Source organism: Rattus norvegicus, chromosome 19 (genome assembly GCF_036323735.1).
Source record: "Rattus norvegicus strain BN/NHsdMcwi chromosome 19, GRCr8, whole genome shotgun sequence".
Taxonomy (NCBI): Eukaryota; Metazoa; Chordata; class Mammalia; order Rodentia; family Muridae; genus Rattus; species Rattus norvegicus.
Window position 1 is genome coordinate 30,296,791 of NC_086037.1, and position 12,931 is coordinate 30,309,721.

The 12,931-nt window shown below is 42.0% G+C and overlaps 1 protein-coding gene across 5 annotated transcripts in view; it reads right to left on the minus strand.

Moving 5' to 3' along the window:
- Positions 1 to 12,931, minus strand: part of Lpcat2 (lysophosphatidylcholine acyltransferase 2) — a 64,347-nt gene that overhangs the window by 35,422 nt on the left and 15,994 nt on the right. For 4 of the 5 annotated variants that reach the window (XM_017601162.3, XM_039097419.2, NM_001271344.1 and 1 more), the window contains exons 5-8: positions 11,957 to 12,017; positions 10,441 to 10,499; positions 9,141 to 9,175; positions 5,329 to 5,383 (exon numbers count right to left, since the gene is read on the minus strand). In XM_017601162.3, coding sequence (XP_017456651.1) covers positions 5,329 to 5,383; positions 9,141 to 9,175; positions 10,441 to 10,499; positions 11,957 to 12,017 — 210 coding nt within the window. The other variant, XR_010059956.1, reaches the window with a different exon arrangement.

The window sequence follows — 12,931 nt, forward strand, 5'->3', positions numbered from 1 at the left end:
AGCCTGGGAAAGGCATTTAGCCTTTTCAGGCTTCAGGTCCTTCTGCCAAATGAGTAACTCGGACTCCATAATCTCTTAAGGTCCTTTCTGATCAGAAGTCTCTACTGAGCGTCTCACTCTTTACAGTGGAAAAACCGAGCAAGCCACCAGAGGTCTCCACATCACTTTATATATCTAGAAGGACAAACTGCAGATCAACGCCTGAAACTTCCCTCTGCCCTAACATAGTAAAATTTATTACATTTGCGTTGTACGGAATTCGAAGATGAAAACGGGTTAAAATAAATGTTTATTAAAATTCTAACAAAAACAATAATAAAGGAATAAGGTTTTGAAATTGCCAGATAAGCTCTTGTTCTTCCCCCCCTCCCCCTATTCCCTTTCCCCTCTCTCCATGTGCTCACAGGTAGCCTCTCTCTCTCTCTCTCTCTCTCTCTCTCTCTCTCTCTCTCTCTCTCTCTGCCTTTCTCTGCCTCTGCCTCTACTACCCTCTTGACTCCCCTCCCCATGTTAAAAAAAAAGATAGAGAGAAAAAAATTGCCAGACAATTCTTCTGGTTTTAAAAAAGCCAGTGACAGTTTACTTTGAACTCAGAAAACAGTGAGGCAGCCATGGGAATGCATCCCCTGTTTTACTGAATCTGCCATCTGCCTCTGGCCCTTAAGTTCCTGCTCCCCTCCCTGCCTCAATATTCTCTGTTTCCTACCGTGCTATACCTTGTCTCACAGTCTGTCCCCGTTTAAGATTTATTGTCCTGTTTCACAACTTTGTGCTTCGTGTTTTACGGTCCCCATGTCTCCTCAAGCCTCAAACCATACAAAAGATTCAGGAAAAACTCGGGGTATTATAGCCATACTTACCCAATACCCAGGACCACGCCTGCCACCAGCACTGAACACCTGTGAAACTAGTTTTCTCATTGTTTCGTAACCACGTCAAGCACATCTTACCAATTACTGACTGAGAAGGGGAAGACAGCTACTGCTGGCACTATGACCATCTTCCTTTGTCTTAGAAAGCAAAACCACGGTTAGGTCAACGCTAACAAATGTGACGCTGTAGCTCTTATAATTCCTTTCTCTAAAGCTCCAGAGAGAAAATGGGGAAAAAGCCAAGACTGTTATCAGCATCCGTTGTGCTCCCTTCCCAAGGGAAGAACACTGCCAGATGAGGTAGGATGTAAAAATTAATGCTTAACAAGCGCTTACCACATAAGTAGCCTTATTAAATTTCACAACCGCATTAAAGAGTGTTATTATCCTCATTCACCAGTGAGAACACAGATTTAGAGAAGTTGAAGCAATTTTCACACATATAGGCAGGTAGCAATAAGAAAAACATGACCCTTTTTATAATGCTCATGTCTACTAATATCGAGAAATTTCAGAATTTTGTCAAGTTTCAGAGCCAAGTGGCTTTGCTAAGCAGGACAAGTGTAACTGTGGCTGGTGTGTATTTATGTGAAGGTGTGAAATCGGGGTGGTCTAAAAGGTCTGTTTTAGATACAAAAATTATAAATAATTCTAAGGTCTTTGCATATTTAAATTATTCAAACATACGGGTACAAACAAACGCCGTGTTCAGCAATGGGCCAAGTATATGATGATGATCTTGTGAGATTGCAATGGAGATGTTTCTACATGTTTTTAGATGTATAAGGATTTATCGTTTTATCATAACTGCCTACAGCATTTAAAATTGTAAGGTGTTCAACAGGTTTGCAGCCAAGAAGCAACAGGCTCTACCACATAGCCTAGAAAGCCTGTGTGGAGAAGCCTTTTTTAGTCTAGATTTGAACAAGTACAGTGTATAACGTTTACATAAAAATCCTTTCTGTGAACATACTGCCTGTTCTATAGGACTGCACTGGGACTTCTCCTAGGCAGCCGATTTTTTTTTTTGAAGGCATAAAAAGTTACATAACGTACAATGATCATCGCCACCACTCACCCAAGTTCACTTTCAAAATGTGTAAAACTTGTGCCATGCTCTTGAGTCTTGACAGGTTTATTCAAGGTTAAAGGTGTTTGGGTAGCATGTTTACAACAATGGCTTGGCAATGGAAAGAAAGATTTCCATCATCATCATCATCATCATCATCATCATCATCATCAGAGAGAGAGAGAGAGAGAGAGAGAGAGAGAGAGAGAGAGAGAGAGAGAGATGCTTCTAAACTGCCCAGACACGGGCAATCCCAGGGACAAATGACCATCAAGCAAGCTTCCTGTGGGGCATCTCAGCTCTGTCGCTGAACTCACAGAGAAGCCTGAGTCTCAGCAGCATACATTAGTCTGTGGGAGGGCGTGGCCATGCTTCTGCCTGGAAAGCCACTGGGCTGCATTTCTGAGTTATAGTCAAACAGTGGAGAACTAAAATATTAAAACGTCGTGAAGCTATTAGACCCAGGCATGGTGGTTATACATCTTGAATCTTACCTACTGAGACATCGAGGCAGGAGAGTTGCAAGTTTGAGGCCCATCTGGGCAGCTTGGCAATATTCTTTGTTAAAATGGGATTAAAAAATGCTGGTGATATATGAAATTGAGTGATAGAACCCTTGTCTAGCTTGTGTCAAACCCTGCACGATATTCCTGGTACCATTAAAAAAAAAAAGTGAGTAAAGCAGTCAGGAAACTCCATGGGAGAAAGAACTGTAAGTCCAAAATAAATAGAACAGAAATAGGAATGCTGAACTTAAAAGTCAATAAATTCCAGTTCTGCACCACAACCCAAATAGATCAGCTCAGCTCCCTGATTCAACTCTGTTCAACAAGGCTGAACGTCGCTCTGTGAAGTTGTGGGACAAAGAACACATTCTTTCCTTTGCCAGAAGGAGAATGCATATACTGTAATTTCCCTTTTGCTTTTTTTTTTTTCTGACACAGAAAGGAAATGTGGCAAGAGCAGTCAGACAAGAAGAGGAACTTATGGACCCTGACGTAACTCAGTTTCATCACTGACACATGTGCAAGGCAGGCTGTGTGCACTCCACATCTGCAGCTGGCTCTTCACTAGAGAATGGTTGGTTTAGAGAAAAGGGTAACCGATGGTGAGGTATGTGTGTGGTGTTGGTGTTGGGGTGTGTGTGTGTGTGTGTGTGTGTGTGTGTTGTATGTGTGTGGTATGTGTATGGATGGTGTGTGTATGTACATATGATGTGTATTGTATGTGTGTGATGTGTGTGGTGTGTGTGTGTGATATGTGTATGGTGTGTGTATGTGTATATAGTGTGTGGTGTGTGTATAGTATGTAGTGTGTGTATGTGGTGTGTGTGTATTGTATGTGTGTGGTATGTGTATGAATGGTGTGTATATGTATATATGCTGTGTATTGTATGTGTGTGATGTGTGTGTGGTGTGTGTGTATATTGTGTATGTGGTGTGTGTGTATGGTATGTGGCGTGTATGTGCAATATGTGTATGGTGTGTGTATGTGTAAATAGTGTGTGGTGTGTGTGTGGTCTCTGTGTCTATATGTAGAATGTGTGTGTGTGTATAGTGTGTGTGTGATGTGTATGAATGTAGTATATGTTATATATGTGTATAGTGCATGGTGTGTGTGTGTAGTGTGTGTATGTGGTGTGTGTGTGGTAGGTATAGGTGTATGTGTGGTGTGTGTGCATAGTATGTGTGTGTGTTGTACATATATCTACAGTGTGTGGCAGGTGTATGATGTATGTGTGTGCTGTGTATGTATAGTGTGGTGCGGGGTGTGCATATGTGTGTGTGTATAGTATGTGTGTGTGCTGTACATATATGCATAGTGTGTTGCATGTGTATGGTGTATGTGTGTGCTGTGTATGTATAGTGTGGTGTGGTGTGTGTGTGTGCTGTGTATGTATAGTGTGGTGTGTGTGTGTGTGTGTGTGTGTGTGTGTGTGTGTGTGTGTGTTATAGCTTTCAAGTCTTCGGACATGATAACAAGGTTGTTTTAAGTATAGGTTGGTTGGTTTCTCTTTTAGAAAAAGCAACGAGAGCCAGACCACATAAGAAGTTACTAAAGAAGAGCGGTCAGTGCTGGGGGCCTGCAGGGACAATAGTGTGAATTCGCCCCAACTGTCCCCTGTGCAGAGCTTTGTGCTCTAACCATTCACAGGCTCTGAGAAGACCCCCAGTTCACTGCATTTGCCTTCGTGCTTGCTTAACGCTGTGGCACACAGATTAGCTCTTTGCCTCCACAGGAACAACTAGGAACAACTAGGATTATCCCAAGAGTCAATGCTCTGCCCCATTTTCTGACTATGCTGACAGATGTTTTCAAAGTGTAGAGGTAAACAGTGACACCCACAAGAAGGTATCTTCAAAGTACGCAGACAGCATGCAAATCTCCACAGAACTCACTGAAGTTTAAACTCATTCTGACCTCTAACTCACTCGGGATTGCTACTTACCTATACGTAGTCAACGATTAAGTTATCCAGCAAGGAAAAATAGTATTTTAAATGCCATAGTCCTGCCACTTAGAACACAAGCCCTCACTCAGAATTCCGTAGTACACACAAAAGGATAAGGTTTCCTTTCTTTTTTAAAAAATTTTATTTATTTTTATTTTATGTGTAGGAGTGTTTCTGCCTGCGTTTATGCTAGCACTACAAGTACAGTGTTTGCAGAGGTCAGAAGAGGGCAGCGAACGCCATGTGGGTGCTGGGAATCATACCCCGATCCTCCGGAAGAGCAGCCGGTGCTCTTAACCTCTGTGCCATCTCTCCAGCCCCCACTTCCATTGCCTAACCCACAGATGCCATTGGAGCGCCCAGGCTAGAGTCTCAGATGCCAATACCGTAGCCTTCAATAAAGACCTGAGGGTCTCACTTGCTATGTGGAACCAACTCTTGGGGTCTTCAAATTTGTGTCCAAATTTTGAAAAGGTTCTAGTCATTTTCTCATTCTCCATCTGCTCCTGAAACTCAGACTGTCCTGTGAACAGGACCCGGGCTGCACAAAACTCCCTAGGGGTTCCCAGGCATGAAAGCACACTGTAAGGGAAAGCATCCAAAACTGGGTTCTCCTGTCCACATCTCAAGTCTTACCTCTCAACTTTCATACAATCTGCCTTTGAGGAGGCTGGCTGCACCATGGGGTAGCATGAAAATGCACAGGGTGGGAAGAAAGGAGGCACATTTCACCCACCCGAGTGATTAGCATGTTGGAAGGTCTCAGAAGTTACATGTGCTTGATGGCTTGATTCCAGGAGCTAAATCTCACAGCAGGGGCTCAGAAACCGAATCTATCAGACTAGGGGTAATTCGAAAGGTGCCTCTAAGTTAGGATTTGAAGTCTGGGCAGAGGCTGCATCTTAAGCCCCCAAGGCAGCATTTGAACAGCTTACCTCAACTTCCACCTTTGTGAACAGTTGACAGAATGTGAGCACACACAGCTGGATGCTGAAAAAGAGAAGAGAGAAGCCTAGTCTTTCTTGCGCATCCATACAAGTATAATCTGTTCTTCACACATGAATGCACACGTGCGCGCAAGCACACACACACACACACACACACACACACACACACACACGTGCACACGTCCACATGTTGCTTTTAATTATGCTACATTCAAGCCATGACTCCTCTCAGGGTTAGACAACCACTCTTGTTATTGAACAACCAAATTACCAAATGTGATCACTACGTTGTGTGAGTGAGTGTGAGCTAAAACCCAAACAGATCAAACCTCAAATTCATAGTTTCTTTGATAGCACACACTCTCAGGCCTAAGTCTCTTTGGAAAGTAGACAGAGTCTCCTTTAAGAAACACAGATATGCACGTGAGGCAGGACTCGGAGGTTAAGAGCACTGGTTGCTCTTCCAGAGAACCCATATGAAAACCCAGCAGCCATATGAAAGCTCGTTCCTGTCTGTAATTCTAGTTCCAGTACTCCCTGGGCATTAGTGCATAGAGTGCACAGACATACAGGTGGGGAAAACATCCATACACATAAAAGAAAATAAATACATCTAAAATAAAAATTTAAAGATACACGAATGTGTTTACAGGAACACTCCTAAGTAGGACACCGTATTTCTAAATTCTTAGGTAACAACTTTTAAAAAGTCAGTGGGATTTTCCTAAGGATCACAAACTTTACCAAAGCCATCTCAGCAAGGAAGCTCAAACTATGGAAAAAATATCCTGAAAACTTACAAATTTCCCTGTCAGTCTGGACGAACAGCTCCTGTAAGTGGGTGACCAACCCATCAAAGACAGTTTGTAAGACGGGTGTCTTGCCTCACAGCTTTCCAGGATGAATTTAGACTGTAAGCCAGATTTCTGGAGGATTCTCAGTTTAGCCTCTTCCAACAACTGACAGAACTCAGAACAGACAGTGCATTAGACCACATGTCTAAGGAAGCAACCTGTCACACTTTCATCTCTCTCTCTCTCTGTGTGTGTGTGTGTGTGTGTGTGTGTGTGTGTGTGTGTGTGTGCTATCAAGAAACTAAAGAACAACTTATCTGTCAAAGTTATCTGAACTGAGAATTACCTCAGTTAGGGATTTCACCAAGGAACACTGGCTCCACATGGACGGAAGGGGCACTGGGTGCCTTCAGCTGTGTACCCACTGGCGAGGCCACCAGGCTCCGGTGCATAAGCCGAGGTCACACAGACAGCTCTGGGTAAATCCAGAGTCACAAAACAAGCAAAAGGACAGGAATGCAGGAAAGGGGGCTTGCAGGGAGAAGGACAGGATAATGGAGTCGTGGGAAGGAGAGAAGAGGAAGGGGAGTAACAGGCCCAGAATGCAACATGTGTGTGCAGCATCCACAGAGACCAGAAGATGTCATCAAATGCCCTGAAACCAGAGCTGCAGCTGATCGTGAGGTGTCCTGTGGATACTTGGGTCCTTCTGCAAGAATAGCCAGTGATCATAACCACCAAACCATCTCTCCAGCCCAAGTGAACTATTTTCAACCATTTACATAGGGCCTTGGGATCACGTATTTTGAGGTAAATATATATATGTATATTTCCAAATATATATTTCCAAATATATATTTCCAGATATATATATCTGCATATATATATTTCCAAATGTATATATATATACATATATTTCCAAATATATATAATTTCCAAATATATATATCTCAAATATATATGTATATATCTCCATATATGTATATATATATCCATATATGTATATATATCTCCATATATATATCTCCATATATATATGTGTATATATCTCCATATATATGTATATATATCTCCATATATATGTATATATCTACATATATATGTATGTGTATATATCTCCATATGTATGTGTATATATATCTCCATATATATCTCCATATATATATCCATATATATGTGTGTATATATCTCCATATATATCCATATATATGTACATATATATATCTCCATCCATACATATGTATATATCTCAATATATATGCACATATATCTCCATATATATGTATATATCCATATATATATGTATGAATATATGAACGTTGGCTACAACAACTCACTAAGCATGCCCTGTTCACACTACAGAGAACCTTCTTAGAAAACCACCTTCCCTAGCTCTGTCCCTTCTCTAAGCTTCCTCCCCCATGTCCCTTCTCCCTCGGAGTATCTGCCCTGGTGAACTATTTCTGCTTTGGTAAAACAGTAACTGAGAATACAGATTGGAGGGTAATAGGAACAGCGCTGGCAGAAGCACTCAGCAGGCCAGAAGACAGGTGGAAATAGGCTTTGCCATAGGCAAGAGCCGTGTGCATTTGCACAGAACCAATTTTGTGCTTTTGAAAGATCGTGTGTCTCTGAGTCGTGAGGTATTTTTGACACGACACATTTTTCGTCTCCGAAATTTACTTTCCAACTTCGTTTTTCCCTTTATCACACACTCCCTGGAGAAGGCTGTATTCTTAACCTCCTCTGTGCTCTCCCCCTAACTAGGCCTCCAGAACGCTTTCTTCTATTTGACCTTCACAACCACCCAGACTGCTGTATAATGAAGACATACAGATCGGCAAGCTCGAACCCACGCTGTCTGCATGACACCTAGCTTGGGAGCGCCCTTGCCTCTCTACATTTTTTTGCTGCACAAAAGTTAAAAGCTCGGAATCCAATGTTAGTACCAGCATGAACAGGCAGCTAGTCTGAGGAGTCAAATGATTCCTTTAAAACTTGAACATAACACATTGCCCACGTCTCCTACTGTTCTTTGTCTCCGGCATTATCTGCCTAACGTCACCGACAGGAACCAAAGACTGAAGCTCCAAAAGAGCATATGTGTTCTCTATGATAACTTCTACTTAAATGTCCCTTGAGCTACCCTTCTTAATTCAAATTTATCTCAGAGAAATTTCTGTGTGCATACACAGAAGCAGGAATACATTCTACCTTTTCTCCCAGACCTTCCGAAGCTCAAGAGATTATGTAAACGCTATGTAGAGAAGCCAGGGTATGCTGGAGTGTTTTGATGGCATGCTCCAAAATACCTTCATTGTTCTTTGAGCTATGCTGACACTGTCAAAAGCCGGGAAGACTTTCAAATCCCCATCTGCACATGGCTCTCACTGAAATTTAAGGAGGCTCAAACTTTCTTAGTGGGAGCCAAGCAAAAGCACTTGGAAGAAAGCTGCATTCTACATGATCCATTCTTGAGAAAGGCCTCTTTCACTTCGGCTTGCTCAATGGTGAAAACAGCCCTCACCTCTCTAAGAGCTCTAGAAACTGCTGATCCCTGTGCTTTCGAGATCTATGGGGTAGTCCTGGGTAGCCATTTCCTTCACACAAACAGACATGCCACAGCAGTTTCAGGTCCCGAAACTCAAGTGACCTGAGCCTGTTTAACCCAGCCTCCTGTCTGAGGAGAGAGACCACAGTGCTAAAGCTATGAATATGAGACCCCAAGATCCAAGCTAAGCATGATGCGAACCAGGGCCCTGGAATGTTCCTTCTAAACTGACAATAACCCGTATTCTGAAAATGGTGTTTAACAGACATTAATCTCACTGGCTGTTTAGTGGGCAAGAAGGTGATACTGTCCCCAGACACATGGTTAAAAGATGCAAGACTGATTGGAAATGTATGGTTTTCATACAAATCAGACTTTGTTTTTGAAGAAGGAATAAATTATATTTCTTCATTAAGATAGTCTGCATGAAGGGTTAAACTGGGTAAGTGACTTACAAAGTATATCCTTGCCAGGTCCAGGTTACAGTATCCTAAAAGAGAAGCAGTCAAACTGTTAGTCTAGACTGGTAGGGATGCCTGTAATCCCAGCTGAAGAGAATGGAGGCAAGAGATCAGGGGTTCAAGGCCAGTTACAGCTATACCATGAGTTCAAGGCCAGGGGAAGCTCTACGAGACCTTGTCTCAAAACACAAACAACAAACAAAATATTCAAATAACAACCAAATAAAAATAATCTTTGTCTAATATTAGGACTCATGTAGACTTTTTCTAGAGTAAAAAGCAACACATTAAAGACTGAAATAAGCTTGTAATTATTAAATAACATGAATTAATACAAAACTTATTAATTACAGAGAGTATATAGCTGCCCAGAGATCATTTCCCACCCCATATATTTTTATGTAACAACTGGTTCTGAACTGAAAATATTGTACATGTTCAGTTATTTTTTTTCCCCAACAAGCATATCTGGAAAAGTAGTGTGCACGTGATCTATACAATTTACCAATTACCAAAAATGAATATTTGGAAGGAAAAAGCAAATCAGTACACAATAAAAAAATTTTAGTACAGGAAGATTTAAATAGAAGGGGCCTGAGTAAAAGTTTGATAGATTTTAATTCCTTTTTTTTTTTTAACTGAGAAGCCAGTCATTAGATAGAAAACCGAACAGGCTTAGAGCTATGAATCTGTCCTAGTATGAGTAACGGTCACACGCTCCCTTTTAGAACCCTCTGGTAAGGCCCTCCGGGAGGAAGCCCAGTGTTGAGAAGGGCAGCATGTGTAGAGGGTAACAGTGTGGCCAGCCAATGAATAAGATTTCCTGGGGCAGCCTTGGACTCTAGAGAAGATGTGGGGTTCTCTACAACCATTTCTCAATTAACTACACCAACTGCCAATGCTCACACTGCCGGTAAGTACACCACCAGTACTTACTGCCTCCCCCAAGTTTAGACTCTGCTTCCGGCCTTTCTACCACCAGTTACCTTTGTATCTGGAAAGGTTTCCTTGTCATCTCCACAAGAATCATACATTTCTAATGTCCGGTCAAATCAGAGCCTAAGTCTGAGGCTCCCCTGTCCATCACAGAGACAGCAGAATAGGTGCTGCTTAATGCCTTCGTGAAGCTGAGGTATGCAGAACAGTCTTTAGTACTGCTGTCACCTTTTAAAATGCCAGCGACAGGTGGCATTAATCTGCCCAATTGGTTCCCCCCATTTAGCCTTTCATCAGTGAGATATTTAAAAGGGTCCTGAAAAATGAGCCATTAGGAATACAGAATCCCTTGCCTTACCAGCTTGTTGGGATATCTGAGGAGGACGGGTTGCACTGGAACTCCCGGGATAAAGGCTCCTAAAACCACATCGAAATTGTACAACATGGTTTGTATACGAACAAGAGGTATATAATAATCAAATAGCATAAACACACTGATTGTTTGAGAGCAGACAAAAGAGAGACCACGCTGAAGCATTTACACGTTATTACAAGTAAGTTATTACTCAGGAGTTATGCAAAGTAAGACCGAAGCAAACATTAAATGCTGTGCCTAAGCACGCATTTACTTGCTGTTTGATAAAAAAAAATTAACGGGATTTGTTTCAAAACAATTCTTTAGCATACGTATAATTTCACCATTTATTTTTATTAGGGGGGTGGTTTTTATTTCCTAAATCCATGCTAGCCAATAATTTTTTAAAAGTAACGACGCAAGTCAAGGCAAACAGGTAATAGGAACTAAAAGGCCTGAAGTAAAGCTGTCACACTGGCCTGAAGTGAGCCACACCTTTGGGCAAAGCACACTAGCAGCTAACACAAAGAGCCTCAAGTTACAGGTTAAAATGAAAGGCACACTCATGGCTGCCTTCCTAGCATCAAAATAGAAGAAAGAGGAGGGGGAGGGGAGGGGAAGGAGGAGGGGAGGAGGAAGAAGGGGAGGGAGGAGAGAGGAAGGAGGAGGGGGAAGAGAGGGAGGAAGGAGGAGGGGGAGAGAGGGAGGAGGGGGAGGAGGAGGGAGGAAGGAGGAGGGAGGTGAAGGAAGGGGAAGAGGGAGGAGGGAGGAGGGTGGAAGGGAGGAGGGAGAGGGGGAGGGGGAGGGGGGAAGGAGGAGGGAGAGAAGGAAGGGGAAGAAGGGAATGGGAAAGAATAGGGGGAGGAGGAAGAGGAGGGAGGAGGGGAAAGAGGAGGAGGAGGAAGAGGAGGAGGGGGATGGGAAAGAATAGGGGGAGGAGGGGAAAGAGGAGGAGGAGGAAGGGGAGGAGGGGGAGGAGGTGGTGGTGGTGGTGGTGGTGGTGGTGGTAGTAGTAGTAGTAGCAGCAGCAGTAGTAAACTTTGGTAGGCTGTCTACTTCTTCATAGAAGACCCCAGATATCTATGAGGTTTCTTGGAGGAAAAAGAAAGATGTCAGTGACCTCTGAGCATATACACACACAGACACACATATACAGACACACACACAGATTCACAAAGGCAGATGAACACAGACACACAAACACAACATAGATATACACAGGCAGACTAATGCAGACAGATATATGCATACACGTGTGTGTGTGCACGCGCGTGCGTATACACACACACACACACACGCACACACGCACACACACGCATACACACTCCCCTAAAATGGAAAGGCTATATCAAAAAAGAGAGCAGAGGAGTGAACAGGCATAAGTTCTGTGGAATCACAGCATCGGAAAGATTTTATCAGAAAAGACATGCCGGGAGCAAATGAATTGTGCTTTACAAAGGAGTCATTTGAGATATCTCCCACACTATATTGTTACAATACATAATTTAATTTTTCTCACCTGGTTTAAAAGTAATCAAACAGGACCGATTAGTACAAGTACCTTCTGGGAAAACTAGTATCTTGGGAGAAAAGGAATAAATTTAATATTTCAGTCTAATTAATAGATTACCTCATTATTCTCCTATGACTTCAATACTGCTTAATGCTTCAAAAAATAAAACGAAACAGAAGGCTGACTCTTGACTCTAATAAAAGCTGGACTCGAACTATTCCATACACTCCTTTAAAAGAAGTGTTAGTTTTTTTTTTAAGGTGCAGTTTGATCAGTATGATAATTAGAAAAAGATAAAGGCTTTGAATAAATAATATTCTTAATTTACAGAATTACATGTTTCTTTTACATTCCTCGATGCTTTTATTAATGATCTGAATAAGTTTAAAAGAAGACATAAAGCAAGGTAATATCCTCAATCAAAATAAATCTTGTTAGAGTTTCCTCATTAAATGCTATTTATTCCTGACATATAGTACAGGGATGCCTGGAGAGCAGAGAAGGGAATCTTTAAGTTGCCTCAGTTATCATGTGGGAAACACTTCACGGCTTGCTCTATTTTTTCTGAGGTAACATTTTAGCTGTTAATGTCCTCCTTGACCTTTTCTCTGAGAAAGACATACAAACACTGGGAGTATCTCCATTAATTAAGACATACACTTGGTTTTCTGAAGCGTTTAAAATTTAGTCAAGAGTTGAGTGATAAGGATAGAAAATCAAATCAAATCCCTGTACTCAAAGCAGTTAGTAAATAAATGATCTGTCATAAGGAGAGAGGGAAAACATTGGCTCAAACTGAAACAGGAGTTAAGGGCATAATTCCATCCACTAATTGATAAGATGGGTTTGCTGTGACAACCCAACACAATAGCCAACTATTTTACTTGGTATGAATCCACAAATAGCTTACTAAGGAGGACGGCTAACAAGGTGAGTCAGAGAAATCTCAGGGAGGAAGGAGAATTTAAAAGTAGCGTAGCA